This window comes from Euleptes europaea, chromosome 9 (assembly GCF_029931775.1).
Source record: "Euleptes europaea isolate rEulEur1 chromosome 9, rEulEur1.hap1, whole genome shotgun sequence".
Classification (NCBI taxonomy): domain Eukaryota; kingdom Metazoa; phylum Chordata; class Lepidosauria; order Squamata; family Sphaerodactylidae; genus Euleptes; species Euleptes europaea.
Genome location: NC_079320.1, coordinates 4,860,312 through 4,879,518, shown reverse-complemented (window position 1 = coordinate 4,879,518; position 19,207 = coordinate 4,860,312). Strand labels below are relative to the sequence as shown.

Genomic DNA, 19,207 nt, shown 5'->3' with positions numbered 1-19,207 from the left:
GGACTTGGCAAAAATCTCACCTGGGCCCTGAACCATACCAAACTTTTGCACAGTTAATGCCACAATCTTGACAGCACAGACTTTAACAATTAAGAAAAAATATTAGCCATCCAAGAAGCCATCCAGGAGAACTGAGAGAACCATTCCTTATCAAGGAAAAACAACAGTAACTAACAGAAGAAGATGATGATGAAGAGTTGGTTTTTATATGCCAACTTAAGAGAGCCTTAACCCGGCTTGCAATCCCCTTCCCTTCCCCTCCTCACAAGAGACACCATGTGAGGTAGGTGGGGCTGAGAGAGCTCTAAGAGAGCTGTGACTAGCCCGAGGTCACCCAGTTGGCTTCATGTGGAGGAGTGTGGAAACCAACCCAGTTCACCAGATTAGCCTTTGCGGATCATGTGGAGGAGCGGGGAATCAAACCTGCTTCTCCAGATCAGACTCCACCGCTCCTGTGCCTGGCTTCTCATTAATTTTAGCCTGTTTAACACCTTCGAGGGGAAAGCCAGTTATTTTTAAAGGATCAAATGATAATGACCTGGATACTTCACAGTTAACCGAGGCCCCAAAACAGAGAAGTGGCCTAGAATCGAAGCAGAAAATTGCTTGGAAATCGTGCAGAAATAATTCAGCACTCCTCAGCAAGTTCAGGACCAACGCAGAGGAGGGGGAGAGGTGTCGTATGAAGATGAATGGTTTGCATTAGGGCTGAACGGGCCATTTTATCTGCTTCAAAGGGGGCTGCTTTGCAAAGTGACTTCAGCCACTGGTTCGGGTGACCCCGCATTATCCTCAGGAATGTAGCCTATTATTGCCATGGCACCAATCACCCAGGTTTCCCATGCGGATCACTTTCGTCAGAAGAGGAAGAGTTGGTTTTTATACACTGATTTTATCTACCTTTTTAAGGAGACTCAAGCCGGCTTACTAATCGCCTGCCCTTCCCCTCCCCACAACAGAAACCTTGTGAGGTAGGTGGGGCTGAGAGTTCGGAGAGAACTGTGACTGGCCCAAGGTCACCCAGCTAGCTTCATGTGGAGGAGTGGGGAAACCAAACTGGTTCTCCAGATTAGAGTCCACTGCTCACGTGGAGGAGTGGGGAATCAAACCCGGTTCTCCAGATTAGAGTCCGCCACTCATGGGGAGGAGTGACAGCCTCATAGTCATGCCTAGTAAGCAGATTCCGTGCAGCTTTTCAGAGAAAATCCCAGAAGCTGTCAAGATGACAAAAACTTACCACCTCCAGCTCAATAAATCATGTAAGTATGCAAGGTGGAAATTTCATTGTGCAAGGAGGCACAAAATATCACATCCATCAAATTGTGGCATGGGAGGAGGGGAGGGCGAAGAGGATGGAAGCTGCCCGTCCTGAAGCGATGCAGCCCGCCACAAGCTTCTTCCTATGCAAATCACTGTTTGAAGGTACCAGATGCGGACTGCGCAATTAGATGTATCCACACGGGTCCTGCTATGGTTTCCAAAGTGGAACTGACCCAAATAGGAATCTTCAAAATCATAGAGTTGGAAGGGACCACCAGGGTAATCTAGTCCAAACCTCTGCACAATGCAGGAAATTCACAACTACCTCTCCCCCACACACCCAGTGACCCATACTCCATGCCCAGAAGATGGCCAAGATGGTCCTAGAATCAGAAGTGATGACTGATGGTCATCTAGCCTCTGCTTAAAAACCTCGAGGGAAGAAGAGCTCACCACCTCCCAAGGAAGCCTATTCCACTGAGGAACCGCTCTAACTGTTAGAAAAGTATTCCTAATGTCTAGACAAGGGGGGGGGCATCAGGCCTGGGGGGCGTTTAAGGCCCGCGAAATCATTTGGTCTGGCCCTTCGTCGGTCCTGGCAGATCTCTAGCCCAGGAGGATCTAAGACTGGTGATCTGCCCCCTCCCGCGGAGAGGAATAGCGTCTATTCAAGGCAGATGTGAGTTTGTTTTGCCGAGAAAAGGAACCTTTCCCCCGCTTGCAGAACAGTCCTTAGCTAGGGAGCTGCTAGGACCGCCCAAGAAACTGTGTTAACCCTTTCCCACCCAGGCCATGGAGAAGCGTATTCCCTCTGTACTACAAGAGGGCTGGGGGCGGAGGTGGCGACAATGGAGGGGTTAAATGGGCAGGGCCAGAATGCGCGCGCGGGGGTGTGAGTTGTTAGCTAGTGTCCTCATTTCATCCCTGCAGGTGGAGGTAGTGGGAGCCGGTTGTAGAATCCGGCCCTGACCACACGGAGCAGGAGCAACTCCGGCTGCTGGCTTGGTCGGCTAATTTCTAAGTTGATAATTTTGTATGGCCCGCAAATGATGTTATAAATATACCAATGGCCCTTGGCGGAAAAAAGGTTCCCCACCCCTGATCTAGACAAAAACTCTTTTGATTTAGTTCCATCCTGTTGGTTCTGGTCCGACCTTCTGGGGCAACAAAAAACAACTCGGCACCATCCTCTATATGACAGCCCTTCAAGTACTTGAAGATGGTTATCATATCTCCACCCAAGAGGCCAGCACAAACCAACAGGCAACATAACTCAGGGTCTGACCGGCAGCGGCTCTCCAGGGTCTCACATAGAGCTCTTTCACATCACCTACTTGTCTAGTCCCTTTAACTAGAGATGCTGGTGATTGAACCTGGGACCTTCTGCAAGCCAAGCAGATGCTCTGCCACTGAGCCATGGCCCCTACCCAAGGAAGAGGATGAAAGAATTGGCTTCCAATGGATGTTCAGATGTTTATTTTTTTAAACTGGAGATTCTGCGGATTTAAACATACTTGAAGCTGCCTTACACTGAATCGGATCCTTGGTCCAACAACATCACAATTGTCTATTCAGGCTGAAGGCTTTCACATCCCGTGTGTGTGTGTGTGTGTGTGTGTGTGTGTTAAGTGCCGTCAAGTCGCTTCCGACTCATGGCAACCCTCTGAATCAATGTCCTCCAAAACGTCCTATCCTTAACAGCCTTGCTCAGATCTTGCAAACTCACGGCCGTGGCTTCCTTTATAGAGTCAATCCATCTCTTGCCGGGTCTTCGTCTTTTCCTGCTGCGTTCAACCTTTCCTAACATTATTGTCTTTTCCAGTGACTCTTGTCTTCTCATAATGTGACCAAAGTATGATATCCCCTACTTCTTGATATGTTTATTGGGAGATGCTGGGGATTGAACCTGGGGCCTTCGGTATACCAAGCAGATGCTCTACCACCGAGCCATGGCCCCCCCTCCCCAATGAAATAATAACGGAATAAAGTTTGCGGTCGGATAAGGATGGAGAGGATCCTTAAGACGTTTCTTTTTGTACAGTTTTGACGCCACAACAGAATTCAACATCGTTTCATTTGTTTTCAGCTCAATGAAATACAATCTTCTCACCAAGCGCAGCCCTGGCCTCGTAAGCTGTTCTCGCTTAATAATGAAGGATTATTTGCATTTTTAAACGGCAGACTGGCATTCTCTCGACGTGTCATTCACACAAGAGAGGAGGGAAGGTGCATTGCAAAAGACAGGAGTTGGTGGGAAAATGCACATTTCGGACGCCTCTTCCCCATTAATCAGGCCCTTAAAATACAGAGGAGCTTTATTTAATCTGACAACTTGTGCATGCCTTAATATTTTTGCTGGCTGTGCCGTGTATTTATAGCACTTTTAAGACAAAATTACACATTGTCCAAACTCACACGGCTATTAAAAGCTTTTTCTGAACCAAATAACGTGACACAATTTTTAAATAACGCTCTGGGGACAATAGTTGCAGCAATTAAGCCAGCCACAGAATGACTCTCTATTAATCAGGCGAGCAAAAGGATGGGGGAACCATAAAGAAAGCCGTCCATGGGGCAACCTGACATTGCTGGCTCGAAACATATTTCTCGGGCCCGGCTTACGAGAGAACGAAGTATTACTCATAGACTCTGAATTATTCAGTCCTCGGGGCTGCCACCCGCAGAAGGGAAATATGGAGTTTACGGCAGCCGACTGCAGGCGTTTAATTAATCCGAACACTTGTTCCGCACCACGTCTCCCATACCAAGCCGTGGGAGGAGGAGAGAAGCCCAGACAGGTGCGTTATGAATCGCTCTGGCAAAATCCGCTGGAGAGGAGGTCAAACGGGGATAGCCGCCTCAGGCTTTACAGCGCTGGGCGCTTACGCGTTCTTGACAAGTTCATACCAATTCTGCATTTGAACGCTAATTGATTTTTGAGGATTGCTTGTGTATTTCTACACTGTCTGCCTGTCTCTTGGAGGCGAACGGTTGATCAACTAAAGTGGTGTAGCAGCTAAGAGTGGCTGACTCTAATCTGGAGAACTGGGTTTGATTCCCCACTCCTCCACGTGAGCGGTGGAGTCTAATCTAGAGAACCAGATTGGATCCTCCACATGAAGCCAGCTGGGTGACCTTGGGCCAGTGACAGTTCTCTTCGAACTCTCTCAGCCCCACCTACCCCACAAGATGTCTGTTGTGGGGAGAGGAAGGGAAGGCAACCGTAAGCTGCTTTGAGAGTCCTTAGACGTAGAGAAAAAGCAGACCAACTGTGCCCCTGCCCTCTTCAGTCAGTGGACTCCTTGGTAAATATCCTTTTGCATTGTCCTTACGAGTACCAACTTAGGCGAAAATGGATTGTACCATGTTTTAACAAATGGTCTGCATTTTTCTCGAGCAACTTTGGAGCAAAAGGTTCAGTTCCTCTTAGAGGATACTGACCATCAGTGTACTTATTCTGTTGCTCGTTTTTTGGAGACTGAAGAAGAGTCGAAGAGAGGTATCTTTAGAGATGGGTCTTATTTAAGTTTGATGGTTTTATTGTTCAAGACCTCGGTCTAAGAACGAGGGAAACAAAGAAAGAGAAAAGGCAGGGTATAAAAACCAGCTCTTCTTCTTCAACACTTCTTACTACAACTAAAAGACTTGTATTACACTACGGAGAGATAAATGCTCACCTCCTGTAAATCAATATATCGAGGACCTCTGAACTTTATCAATGTTTGAACGCATGGCATACAGATGACTATTGTATATGGACTTCTTTTTAGAGATTTGAAAACGTTTTGTAGAAACTTATGTGTAGATCTGCCACCACTGTAGTTATATTTTTATTTCTACTTTGTATATTCCTCCCCCATTTTTTAATTACTTACTGGATTTTAAGCCCCCACCCCCCGTCCTGTGTTTTGGAAAGAAAGAAATTTAAAAAAGAAAAAAAGTTCATCTTTGGAGAGGTTAAATGTCTAATGTTTAGCTATAGTGGAGGAATCTTTACGTCCTCTCGCAGTCCTGAGCAGAACATCCATTAGGGATGAAGGATATGGGGCTAACAATCCACTCCACTGTCCAGGGGAGGGGCTGTGGCTCAGTGGTAGAGCATTTGCCTGGCATGCAGAAGGTCCCAGGATCAATCCCCGGCATCTCCAGTTAAAGGGCCTAGGCAGGTAGGTGATGTGAAAGACCCCTGCTTGAATCCCTGGAGAGCTGCTTCCAGTCAGAGTAGTCAATACTGACTTTGATGGACCAAGGGTCTCATTCAGTGTAAGGCAGCTTCATGTGTTCAGTTGCCTACTGTCAGGATATTCTACAAGGGCTTTTTAAAATCCCAGTGTACCTACTGATCTATATTTTCAGAACTGGAAGGGAACCACAATGAACACGTACCAGGAGGCGGGGAAGTTAATCCGCAAAAAGTAGCCAAAAGATATTGGATGCTTCTGTAAAAAAGGTAAAGGTGACGTCACATCCCGACATTTACTAGGCAGATTTTGCTTTACAGGGTGGTTTGCCAGTGCTGGGTCCTCATTAGAGAGTTGGTTTTTATATGCTGACTTTCTCTACCACTTAAGGGCGACTCAAACTGGCTTACAATCACCTTCCCTTCCCCCTCCCCATAACGGACACCCTGTGAGGTAGGTGGGGCTGACAGAGTGTGACTAGCAGAAGGTCACCCAGCTGGCTTTGTGTGTAGGAGCAGGAAAACAAATCCAGTTCACCAGATTAGCCTCTGCTGCTCATGTGGAGGAGTGGGGAATCAAACCCGGTTCTCTAGTGGACTGGTCCACCACTCCAAACCACTGCTCTTAACCTCCACACCACGCTGGCTCTCGGAAGGATGGAAGGCTGAGTCAACCTTGAGCTGGTGACCTGAAACCAACTTCTGTTGGGATCGAACTCAGGTTGTGAGCAGAGCTTTTGACTACAGCGCTGCAGCTTATCACTCTGCGCCACAGAGGCTTCTGTAGGCAGCTAGAAATCCCTCCAAATCACAGATGTTGTAAGCTATTCCAACAGTTCATGTTCTTGCCCATCTTATAGCATCCACCCCAACACACAAATCCTTAACACGCTCTGCAAAGTCACATGAGCTGAGGGCATGGAAAGACATATGACACATGAAGCCATATTATACTGAATCAGACCATCGGTCCATCAAGGGTCTGTATTATATATTCAGACTGGCAGTGGCTCTCCAGGGTCTCAGCTGGAGAGGTCTTTCCCATCACTTACTGTCTGGTCCTTTTAGCTGGCGATGCCAGGGATTGAACCAGGGACCTTCTGCCCTACCACCGAGCCAACAGCCCCTCCCCAATAGTGAAGGAGAAGTTATTTGCAGGTGACATACCCAGCTTGGACCACGCTAGAGTTTATACGACACAGGAACCTTTAAATGTACTGGCGAGAGCCAACGTGGTGTAGTGTTTAAGAGCGGTGTTTTGAAGCGGTGGACTCTGATCTGGAGAACCGGGTTTGATTACCCACTCCTCCACATGAGCGGCGAAGGCGAATCTGGTGAACTGGATTTGTTTCCCCACTCCTACACACGAAGAAGAAGAAAAAGAAGAGTTGGTTTTTATATGCCGACTTTCTCTACCACTTAAGGGAGACTCAAACCGGCTTCCCTTCCCCTCCCCACAACAGGACACCCTGTGAGATAGGTGGGGCTGAGAGAACTCTAACAGAGCTGTAACTTGCCCAAGGTCACCCAGCTGGCTTTGTGTGGGTACCTTGGGCAAGTCACGCTCTCTCAGCCCCACCTACCTCACAGGATGTCTGTTGTGGGGAGGGGAAGGTGATTGTAAGCCGGTTTGATTCTGCCTTAAGTGGTAGAGAAAGTTGGCATATAAAAACCAACTCTTCTTCTTCTTCCTCTACTCTGATCACATATCTGGTTGCGGCCCTGTGTGCAGATAATGAGTGCCTTCTTGTTTTAATTTCAGAAGCTAGTGGTTTTCATTAGGACTGAATTTTCCTTGTATAAATGAAAAATAATGAACAAAAAATAATGAAGGCCGGGTATAAATGAAAAATAATGACCGGAGCCCCATCTCACCTCCATATGTGGGAATGCGCAGAGCAGGGCTTCTGAAGAATTTCTTAACAAATGGACACGGCACAGGGGGAACCGGTAGTCCTGATGTTATAACTACCATCCCCCACTCACACCCACAGCTAATCCTAGCAAATCCCTGCCTATGGAAGGGGCACGGAGAACTAAGGAAACAACTGGGAGCAACAGGAAACAAAAAGAAAGATTATAGCAGCAGTTAAATCAGGACAGAGGGCTCTGGGTTCTGGGATGTGACAGAACCCTGAGCTTCTAGGTTTTCTAGTGCAAAGCCTTCCTATTCCGACGTTAAAAGGTGATTTTGAGGATTACTGTGATGCACTCTCAGCACAGCATGAGTGACAAGTATTATTAGTGGATTGGTCTTGTAAACCATGTTTCTGAAACTATGGCCATTTATGCTTGGTAATTAGAAGCATTCCAGGCTGAAGTGCCCCGCATATTTTTTTGCGTTTTTCACACTATAATGTCATTTAGGAAGTGATTGCGATGCCAGTGCATACCTGCTTTGCATTTCTTAAGAGCCCCTTTAATGCGACCTTTTGTTTGCACCGCCCCCGCCTCGAAGAATTCCCTCAAGGAAGCATGCAAAATCACAGCTACGCCTTAGCTATGCAACCAGCGATCGCTAATGGCTATGCAAACAAAGGAACGAAGGAGAAGCGAGTGGGGTGTGTGTGGAATTTTTCCTTTTGCATCGGAATTTCTCCTTTCTACAACCAAGGACCGTGAATAGACATTTTAAAGGTTGCATTTTTTAAAAGAGCTTTGAGTGATCATCAAAATTGACCCTGCATAAATGGCCTACCTCTTCTGAATTAGCACTTGCTAGCATCCCATTAGAAAGCTTCTAAGTGCATGCAGAAAGTAGAACAGAGCCCCTAAGATAAGAGCTACATGAAATACCTACTTTAAAAATGCAAGAGACTGTGGATTGAGCTGTACTTACATGATACAGAGCCAGGACTGCTGATACTGCACCCCCATGACGGTCGCTGTGACACCCTGAATTGTATCCGACAGGAGGTGAACTGTCCCCCAAAAAAGAAAGAAAGGAGACAAGTTGAACTATGTTTAAGGACTGGGGCTGTCTCACATAGCTTGCCTGGGAACTGCCAGTTAAAAAGATCAGGCAGGAGGGGATGGGAAAGACCTCCACCTGAGACGCCGGGAGAGCTGCTGCCTGCCTGAGTACACAATTCTGATCTTGATGGACCCAGAGTCTGATTTGGTATAAGGCAGGGTCGCTGTCTAAACTTTTTTCAAAGGGCTGCTCTCCTGTTGTCTTCGCTGCAGAATGGCCAGCTCAGGGGATAAGAGGACTCAACAGTTACCATCAAAAAAACCCAATCAGAGGAGGAGGAGGAGGAGAAGAGGAGGAGGAGAAGAGGAGGTTTTTATATGCTGACTTTCTCTACCACTTAAGGAAGACTCAAACCGCCTTACGATCACCTTCCCTTCCCCTCCCCACAACAGACACCCTGTGAGGTAGGTGGGACTGAGAGAGCTGTGACTAGCCCAAGGTCACCCAGCTGGCTTCATGTGGAGGAGTGGGGAAACAAATCCAGTTCACCACATTAGCCTCCGCTGCTCCAAACCACCGCTCTTAACCACTACACCATGCTGGTTATGTTAACTATATATGTGTGTGTTAACATAAAACAAATGTCAGGAATATGCATCTATACGTATATATTTTGCTGTCAGTCATAGCCAACATGTCTCCTCCTCATAGGGTTTTCAAGGCAAGAGATGCTGAGAGGTGGTGTGCCGTTGCCTGCCTCCGTGTCACTCCCCTGGTATTCCTGGAAAGTCTCCCATCCAAATACTCTATGCAGCAACTTGGACTTGAAACATATCTCCGACGGCCAATAAGAAGCCTTGCTGGTAGAGTTGCCAACCTCCAGGTAGTAGCTAGAGATCTCCTGCTATTACAACTGATCTCCAGCCGATAGAGATCAGTTCCCCTGGAGAAAATGGCCACTTTGGCAATTGGACTCTGACATTGAAGTCCCTCCCCTCCCCAAACCCCACCCTCCTCAGGCTCTGCCCCCAAAACCTCACGCCGGTGGCAAAGAGGGACCTGGCAACCCTACTCGCTGGGTAAAAGCCCCACCTGGCCCTGCCCACTTTCGAAAAACACTTCGGGGGGTGACATGAGTCAGTGGGCGTCACGGCACCACATTGGGGACCCCTTCTGTAAGCCACTGAATTGGGGCGGGTGGGAAGCGACATCCTAATTCAAAGTCTCTTAGACAGGGGAGAAGGACCTGCAGGGTCTCTTACCGTTCCCTTCGCGAGGGGCCCCTGAATCGGTGAATAAAGTGCTCATGATTTTGTCAAAGTTGCAGCTCGGCTCCGCGTTGTCCGAGTCTTCAGCGAAGTGTTTCAACATCTCCCGCAGGACGTCGTCCAGAGAAGTTGCCGTCTCGTCCAGGATGATGCTGGCCCTGGCCAGGAACCCGTCCAGGTCGCGGTGTGCTCTGACCTCCTCCTCGAAATTCTTTAATTTTAGGTACTGTGATAAAAAAGGCAGAGCCAGCTGTTGAGAATGTTTTTCACAAAGGCTCGGCTGCGTGATGGAAGTAGCAGGTCAAGAAAAATAGAAACTGCCAACGGTGACCTAACAGGCCTATACAATTACTCTAACATTGCAAATATTCCTTTGGTTTCTAAAACCAAGGACAGAATGACCCCACCTACACAGAGATCATCTGGGGAGATTTTGCTCAGAGACCGATCACCTTCGGAAATTTATTATGTGGTTACATTGGACAGGGGCTTCTTGGTGAAGACACCAAGACTGCATGATTCCCTTTCACATCTGGTGTCATCATAGTCTTCCACAACCCAGCGGTGCCAGAGTATCAATTCTAAGTTAAATTTGTAGTAAGATTTCCGCTGTCGCCTAACTCGATGAACACCTTTACTGCTTTGTTCAGCTCTCTTGCCAAATTTATTCTGTTTTCTTTTCAATTTTTTGAAGTTTTTATATTATTGATCATTTATGCTTCATCCTTGATATGGATTTGAAATTGGTATTACTCCGTAAGCTACTTTGGGGTCCAGGAGTGGTTACATGGGTCAGGGTCTTCTCAGTGTGGGCACCAAGATTGTGGAATTCATTTTGACATTCATTGTTTTCCGCATCATCCCACATGGTCTTTCAAAACCCAGAGGTGACACAGTATCAATTCTAAATTAAATTTGTCGTTAAGATCTCATCTGCCACCTAATCTGAGCAACAATTTTACTGCATTCCTTACCTTTATTGCCACTTTCTTCTGAAATGTTTTTATGGGTCTTTTATGCACGGCTGTTTTACTCGCTGTCACCCCTCCAACGACTTCGGGTCTTTGTTTTGATTATGCATGCCGTTTCCGACCGTCAGAGGTTGCCTTGCTTTCCCCACGTTTTCAAATTCAAGATAAAACAGGTCCCTCAAAACGCAGGGAAACGCAGGGGGGGAGCGAGACGACTTCTGACGGTCGGAAACGGCATGCATAACCGACACAAAGACCCGAAGTCGCTGGAGGGGTAACAGCGAGTGAAACAGCCATGCATAAAAGACCATACTGTTGATAATTTATGCTTTGTCTTTGATAAAGATTTGAAATTGGTATTATTCTGCAGGCCAATTTGGGGATGAGTGTGTAGTTACACAGGACAGGGCCTTCTCAGTAGCGGCACCAAGACTGTGGAATTCCCTTTCTCAATCAGTGTGCTCACCACCGTTCCTCATGGCCTTTCACAACCCGGTGGCGACAGAGTTAATTCTAAATTACATTTCACATTATACTGGTGATTATTTATGCTTAGCCCTCAATGTAGGGGTCTGTCCTGATGTAAAAGCAAAACATAGGTGTTTTAAATGAAGGGCTGGATTCCACCAATCTGAACCACTAATGGGGTCACCTTCCTTTGTCAAGAGGTACATGATGCAGGAGTGGGTTGGTTTTTGTTTTTTTTAACATTCTGATTTTCTCCTCCACTTAAGGAAGAATCAAACCGGCTTATAATCACCTTCCCTTCCTCTCCCCACAACAGACACCCTGTGAGGCAGATGGGGCTGAGAGAGCTGTGACTAGCACAAGGTCACCCAGCTGGCTTCATGTGGAGGAGTGGGGAATCAAACCTGGTTCACCAGATTAGAGTTCGCCACCTATGGGAAGGAGTGGGAAATCAGTGGAGAAGATCTTTTAGAGAGGCAACATGGTGTAGAGGTTAAGAGCGGTGGTTAGGAGCGGTGGACTCTGATCTGGAGAACTGGGTTTGATTCCCCACTCCTCCACATGAGCGGCGGAGGCTAATCTGGTGAACTGGGTTGGTTTCCCCACTCCTCCCCATGAAGCCAGCTGTGTGATCTTGGGCTAGTCACAGCTCTCTTGGAGCTCTCTCATCCCCACCTACCTCACAGGGGAGGGGAAGGGAAGGTGATTGTAAGCCGGTTTGATTCTTCCTTAAGTGGGAGAGAAAGTCGGTATAGAAAAACCAACTCTGCTTCTGCTTCTTCCCCATAAAGTGTTTGTTGTGTCTAAACATATGCATTTACAGTTAACCTCTCCAAAATGCTCCAGAAAAACCTCCACCACTCATGTGGAGGAGCGGGGAATCAAACCAATATGGTCTACTGCAAACCGTGAAAGAGTAGTTGCAAAAATGAAACAGACCAAAAAGCATGAGACCCATTTTAGGGTTGCCAGGTCCCTCTTTGCCACCGGCGGGAGGTTTCTGGGGCGGAGCCTGAGGAGGGCGGGGTTTGGGGAGGGGGGGACTTCATTGCCATAGAGTCCAATGGCCAAAGAGGCCGTTTTCTCCAGGTGAACTGATCTCTATCGGCAGGAGATCAGTTGTAATAGCAGGAGATCGCCAGCTAGTTACTGGAGGTTGACAACCCTAAACCATTTGAAAAGGCAAAAGCATCCCCTCCCAAAACGACGGGATGAACAGGGGGCTCTCCTCTTCAGCCTTGCCAGCTCCTTGTTTGGCTGGCCTCATTCCTCAGGCGCCCAGAAGACAAACCGGGTGCCAGCCGAGGCTCAAGAGGGGCTTCCTCTCCACCCAGCCCCTCGAGGAAGCATGTGATGGGATTCTGCGCATTCCTCGCCCAGGGGTGCTGTGGCCACGGAAGGCAGCGCCAGGGCAGGCCTTAATGGGCAGCCATAAACATCAAAAGGCCGTCCCAGGGCTGAGGCCGGGGTGGAAGCATTTTTTGGCAGGCGAGTTGAAAGCCCCGAAAATGCCGGCTTTTAATGGTGCCAGGCTGGAGCGCTGGCACCGGCATCTGCGAAACAGGAAATTGGACTTTCCTTTAAAATCATCGCAAAGCAATCGGCGGGCTGGACTCGGAGGGCAAATCTTGCCGTGGACGTAGCAAAGCCATAAATAATTATCCGCTCTTCCGGCGTGAGCCAGCCAGGATGGCTTTAAGGGCATGGGGAAGTCGGGTGTTTGCTTTGCTTGGAACCCGACATGGGAAAGGAGGAGGGAAAGGAACAGCTCTGTGGGTGCCATTCCAAGTGGAAAAACAACAGATACAGTCCGATTAAGCAACCGATCCCTGCTCAAAGTGGGGCCTTGAGGAGGAGGAGGAGGAGGAGAGTTGATTTTATTATATGCCGACTTTCTCTACCTTTTAAGGAGAATCAAACCAGCTTGCAATCACCTTCCCCTCCCCACAACAGACACCCTGTGAGGTAGGTGGGGCTGAGAGAGCTCTAAGAGAGCTGTGGCTAGCCCAAGGTCACCCAGCTGGCTTCATGCGCAGGAGTGGGGAAACCAACCTGGTTCACCAGATTAGCCTCCGCCGCTCACGTGGAGGAGTGGGGAATCAAACCCGGTTCTCCAGATTGGAGTCCACCGCTCCAAACCACCGCTCTTAACCACTACACCATACTGGCTCTCTAGGTGGGGCTGACAGAGCTCTAAGAGAACTGTGACTAGCCCAAGTACACCCAGCTGGCTTCATGTGGTGGAGTGGGGAATCAAACCCAGTTCTCCAGATCAGAGTTTGCCGCTCCAAACCACCGCTCTTAACTACTACACCACGCTGGATTTGGGAAGAAAGAATCTGTTCGAGACAGCAAGGTACATCAGCAACTCCTAATTCGCTTAGATGGAGGATACAAACTTGTAGCACAGAAAGGCACGTTATTTAAAAACAATTAAAGCATGGATTGCACTTACTTTTCTCGATGTGTGTAATAAAACGCACCCAGCGCCTTCGCTTTCTGCTGGAAAAGAGGAGGAAAAGGTTACAATCGCAGGCACTCGGCTGGCGCACAGGCGGAACGGCAGGCTTTGCGACTGACATCCGACTGTATCGTGTGTTTAAGGTTGGTCTTTTGTCCATCTAAAAGGCTCGGGCTATGGATAAATACTTAGGGAAAACATCGGCCATTACGATGCACTCGTTTTGCTTTTTTTTTTACATCCCGCTTTTCTTCGCAGCTGGGATTCAAAGCGGTTTGTAGAGCATTGTTTCCCCCCCTCCTCCGTTTTCTCACAACAACCCTGCGAGGTAGGCCAGGGTGGAAGTTTGCGACAGGCCCAAGTTCAGCCAGCAAGCTTCCATGGTAGAAGTGGGGATTCGGACCCGGGTGGCCAGCGTGGCGTCGTGGTTAAAAGTGGTGGTTCGGAGCGCTGGACTCTGATCTGGAGAACTCTTATCCGGCCTGCCACCCGCACCCCCCTCTCGATCTGGGCTGGCGAGGCATGGCCCGGCCCATCCAAGGGACGTTTATGTCACATCCGGCCCTCGTAACGATCGAGTTCAACACCCCTGCTCTAGAGTGCATCCCTTGGCCCAGCTGGGTTGCTTGTGTGGGTCGCCATCATATTTAGGACATGTTGTGCAGAGAGTGAGAAAGAGACCGCCTTCCACAGTCTCCTTGCGGCACGAATGCGAATGACGGTCGGCTTTTTAAAAAGATCACTGCATACCAGAGATTTCAGAACTAAGCTCCTTTTCTGAACCTACCGACCAATATTCATGAAACAACAACCAACGGCCTCAGCTGATGCATAAAAAAGCCGGAGGAATTTTGTCCGGATATTCATCAAACTGACTGTTAACAACGCCTGCCTCTCGTCTACAAGGTATTGGATCAAATATGCTGAGAGGCAAAACTGCTGGATGCCGGCCTCGCAACTCCCTCTCTCTCAGAGATAATGTACATTTTTCAACTTACGGCTCTCTCTCTGAATATGGAGAACTTCAATAAAAATATGATAACAATTAGACAGCAATGCCTGAGAAAATCTGAAAAGACTTTGCTGACGAACACAAAACCGCCTTTTGTGAAACCCAACGCCAAGTTGCCTAACCTATTAGTGTAGACTGCATTACTTGGTCAAGAGACCTGTTGAGGACATGGAATGAGAATTAATGTTTGAAGGCCAACCCATTTCTTTAATTTATTGCTAGCTCCAGATAGTTCGGTCAGAAGCTACGAGTCCAGCGTGGTGTAGTGGTTAAGAGTGATGGACTCTAATCCGGAGAACTGGGTTGGTTTCCCCACTCCTACACATGAGCGGCAGACTCTAATCTGGGGGACCGGGTTGGTTTCCCCACTCCTAGACATGAAGCCTGCTGGGTAACCTTGGACTAGTCACAGTTCTCTCTGAGCTCTCTCAGCCCCACCCACCTACCTCGCAAGGTGTCCATTGTGGGGGGAGGAAGGGAATGAGATTGTAAACCGGTTTAATTCTCCTTAAAAGGTAGAGAAAGTCGGCATATAAAAACCAACTCTTCTTCTTCTTCCAATGTTGATTTATCAACAGGGCCAGTTTTAAAGATCAGCAAGATAAAGGGGTACTAGACCTGTTTCTCAATCCTTCTGATGAATACATGAACACGTCAAGCCGCCTTATACTAAATAAGACTAAATTGCTGACAGATGGCCATCTAGCCTCTTCCTAAAAACCTCCAGGGAAGGAGAGCTCACCACCTCCCGAGGAAGCCTGTTCCACTGAGGAACTGCTCTAGTTGTTAGAAAGTTCTTCCTAATACCTAGATGGAAACTCTTTTGATTTAATTTCAACCCGTTGGTTCTGGTCTGACCTTCTGGGGCAACAGAAAACAACTCGGCACCCTCCTCTCTATGACAGCCCTTCAAGTACTTGAAGATGGTTATCATAACCCCTCTCAGTCTTCTCCTCTTCAGGCTAAACCTTTCCTCCTAGGACTTGGTCTCCAGACCCTTCACCGTCTTTGTTGCCCTCCTCTGGACACGTTCCAGCTTGTCTACATCCTTGAAGTTGGGATTTTTTGTTCCAATGCACGTCACCTTACCAACACTGGGTTTTCAGAATCACCCAGTTGAGGGACCATTTGTCCATTTCCTTTGCGTGTCCTCACGAGGAAGAGGAACTATTCAAAAAGGGGATACTCGGGCAGGGTGGGAAGAAAGATGGCACGGGGCAGCTCTTGGGCCACACCCATCCCTCCATAACGTTAGGCTGCCTATGACCTCTGCAAATGCTTAATAACTTCTTAGGGAGTGATGCTGGACAGCAGCCGAAAACACTAAGCTGAGAGGTCAGCAATACCCCCGTGGACAGCTCCATGGTGAACGCCAACGGGCGGCCTCGGAGAAGTCAGCCTCTGCTCCCCCCCCCCACTCTAAACGCTGCCCTAAGAACAACCCTGCTGGATCTGACCCTAATCCAGAGAACAACCCTGCTGGATCTGACCCTAATCCGGCACGCTACTTCCAACAGTGCTGACGCCCCTCTTGTGTGTGTTAAGTGCCGTCAAGTCACTTCTGACTCATGGCGACCCTATGAATCAAAGTCCTCCAAAAGGACCTACCTTTGACGCCCCTTAGCAAGTCCAAAAACTGACCACAGAAGCTGCTATTCGGAAAACAGGCTGCCTCTGGAAATGGAGGTACCCTCTAGCTACCACACCTAAAAGTTCTTGATAAGCCTTTTCTTTTTTTAAAAAAAAATTGGTTATTTATTAAACAATACAATAGAAAGAGTAGGTTTTTGTATGCTGATCTGGAGAACCGGGTTTGATTCCCCACTCCTCCACATGAGCGGTGGAGGCTAATCTGGTGAACCAGGTTTGATTCCCCATTACTCCTCCACATGAAGCCAGCTGGGTGACCTTGGGCAAGTCACAGCTCTGTTAGAGCTCTCTCAGCCCCATCTACCTCACAGAGTGTCTGTTGTGAGGAAGGGAAAGTGATTGTAAGCCGGTTTGAGTCTCCCTTAAGTGGTAGAGAAAGTCGGCATATAAAAAACCAACTCGTCGTCGTCTTCTTCTGTCATCATAAACATCTGCTTCATTTTGCATCCTGCTTTTTCTTCCCAACGGAGACCCAGTTGTTCTTTCCCTCAATTGTATCCTTACGACGACCCTGTGAGGTAGGCTAGGCGGAGAGCATGTGACTGGCCCATGGTCGCCCAGAAAGCTTCCATGGCAGAGTGAGGATTCGAACCTGGTTCTCCCGGATCCGAGTCTGACTATCTAACCACTACACCACGCTGGCTCTCCAACTCTGCCTCTATTGAATTTCATTTTGTTAGTTCCAGTGCAGCCTTCTGCAACCTATCCCAAGGGCAATCTGAGTTCTATTTTTGCCCGCTCGTGCAATCTGAGTTCTATTTTTGCCCGCCCCGGCGTCTTCTCCAAATGTGATAAGAACTTCTTCCGTGCCTCACTTCGAGACCTGGCTGAAAATGGGCGCTCCTCCGTTTGCGCTTATTCCCCTGCTTCCTAATGGTGCATTTCCTCGCAGCAAGTTTTATTGTTTTTGCAAAAGAACTTCGGGCACAGATGTTAAGTTGCCTTGAAGTCCCGCACGCCGAGAAAACAACAAAGAAGAATATAAGTCTCCCCACGTGGTCAGCGACTTGGTCGAAAGCCAACTGGAAGGCAGGATGTGGTACTGTTAGCCGAAATAAAGGGCGAGGAGCTACACACACACACGCCGATTTATAAGGCCCGTTCCACCCTCGACACAATAGGCCGTTCCTAGAAACCGGCTCAACAGTTTCCTGCAAGGCACTTTGGCCGCATGCGAGCGCGCACACCCACGGACCGCCCGGGCCGCTCGTCTAGCAAAACAGAGCGCCGGGCCTCTGCTAAGATGATTTGTTTAAAGGGGGGGTGGCTATAAGGAGAGGAAGACTCTGCTGGCGCCGAGGAATTCCAGGGAGAGGCCTGGCCAGAGACGAGGGGTCTGGGGCCGAATCGGGTGTCATTCCGCACACAATGGTTGGCGTTTCCTCGCATTAATACCAAAGTCTTTTTCATGTCGCCAGGCACAATGCAGGCCCCCGCGAGCGCCATCTGATAAACGCCCTTTTTTAGAAACCCGGTGTCAGGGTGGGATGTTGGCCACTTCGAGCTTCCGACACCAGAATGGAAAATGGATGCCCCAATTGTATTTGCGCTAGGGCTCGGTCTCCGTAGGGGCTTCCTGGTTTTAAGAGGGTTTCCAAAGCGATGTTTCAGAAACTTCACTTTCAGAGAATGGAGCAAGGGCAAAAAAAAACAGAAACCTCTCGTGCGCGAATTAGGTCCTCCGTGCAGGATTGTATGAAGTGTGCCAGAATAACCCCATATAAAGAAGACTTTTCTGCTTTTTCTGCCTTGGCTCATTGGAGCGGTTTTGTAATGGGGACGGTGTGGCTGAAATGCGCATCAGGGGTTTTAACTGGGAGCCTTCGTAAAAGTATGTGTACGTATGTCTTGTCATCTCTCACTTTTTATCCTTCCATTAGTCTAAGGCAAGCACCCACAACCTTTTTGAGCCCAGTGACCCCTCTGGAATTCTAACAGTACATAAGAAAAGCCCTGCTGGATCAGACCGAGGTCCATCAGGTCCAGCAGTCTGTTCACACAGTGGCCAACCAGGTGCCTCTACGAAGCCCACAAGCAAGATGACTGCAGCAGTGCTGATATCCTGCCTGGGTTGCACAGCAGATGTGGAAGATAATAGGCATGCTCTTCTGATCCTGGAGAGAATAGGTATGCATCATGACTAGTAGCCGTTTTGAGTAGTAGCCATAGGTAGCCCTCTCCTCCATGAACATGTCCACTCCCCTCTTAAAGCCTTCCAAGTTGGCAGCCATCACCACATCCTGGGGCAGGGAGTTCCACAGTTTAACTATGCATTGTGGGAAGAAATACTTCCTTTCATCTGTTTTGAATCTCTCACCCTCCAGCTTCAGCAGATGACCCTCAAGTTCTGGTATTATGAGAGCGGGAGAGAAGCTTCTCCCTGTCCACTCTCTCCACACCACACATAATCTGATAGACCTCTATCACGTCTCCCCTTAGCCGCCTTCTCTCCAAGCTAAACAGCCCCAAGCGTTTACGGTTCAGGGCAGGGCAAGGCTCTAACCCAGGGCATCGGGTTTCACAGCTCTGGGTTAGGATTCAATGCTCTCTGTGGAAGTAAAACTGGAAGATTTTCAGGCTAGGTTGTACAAACCGGGCTACTCGGCAGTGCGTGCGTGCGGAGATTTATTACATGCCCATTGCAGCCCCTTGCCTTGAGGCACAGGCCCCTCTTTTACAAACCTAAACAGCAATAATGAAAGAGTTGCCATTATCAGAAAGGCCATGCAGGAATCTGCTCTGTTTAAAATCGCTCCGGGGGAAAAATAATCCCAACAGGATTGGTTTCTACTGCAACACACATTCTCTCTCGCGCACTGTTATTGTCCTTTAATTTTCCTTTTATTGTCATTTGCCTTGGAGGGTTGCCGGCAAGCAGAAAGAGAGTATATAAATACTTTAAATAAATAGTTTCAAAGGAGCCGAGTCCCCCACAATTTCTTGCAACAGGGTACTGAGGGGCGGGGGAGAGGGGAACGCACTCAATTCTTCCCGTTTGCGCCTAAATCTATTTGTATCTCATC

General features: G+C 48.4%; 1 protein-coding gene across 1 annotated transcript in view; it reads right to left on the bottom strand.

The window, feature by feature from the left end:
* The window catches only part of SLC4A11 (solute carrier family 4 member 11), a 152,251-nt gene that overhangs the window by 54,835 nt on the left and 78,209 nt on the right, over positions 1-19,207 (bottom strand). The window contains exons 4-6 of the mRNA XM_056855771.1: positions 13,517-13,563; positions 9,617-9,848; positions 8,280-8,361 (exon numbers count right to left, since the gene is read on the bottom strand). Of these exons, the coding sequence (XP_056711749.1) occupies positions 8,280-8,361; positions 9,617-9,848; positions 13,517-13,563 (361 nt within the window). The remainder of the gene's footprint in view (positions 1-8,279; positions 8,362-9,616; positions 9,849-13,516; positions 13,564-19,207) is intronic.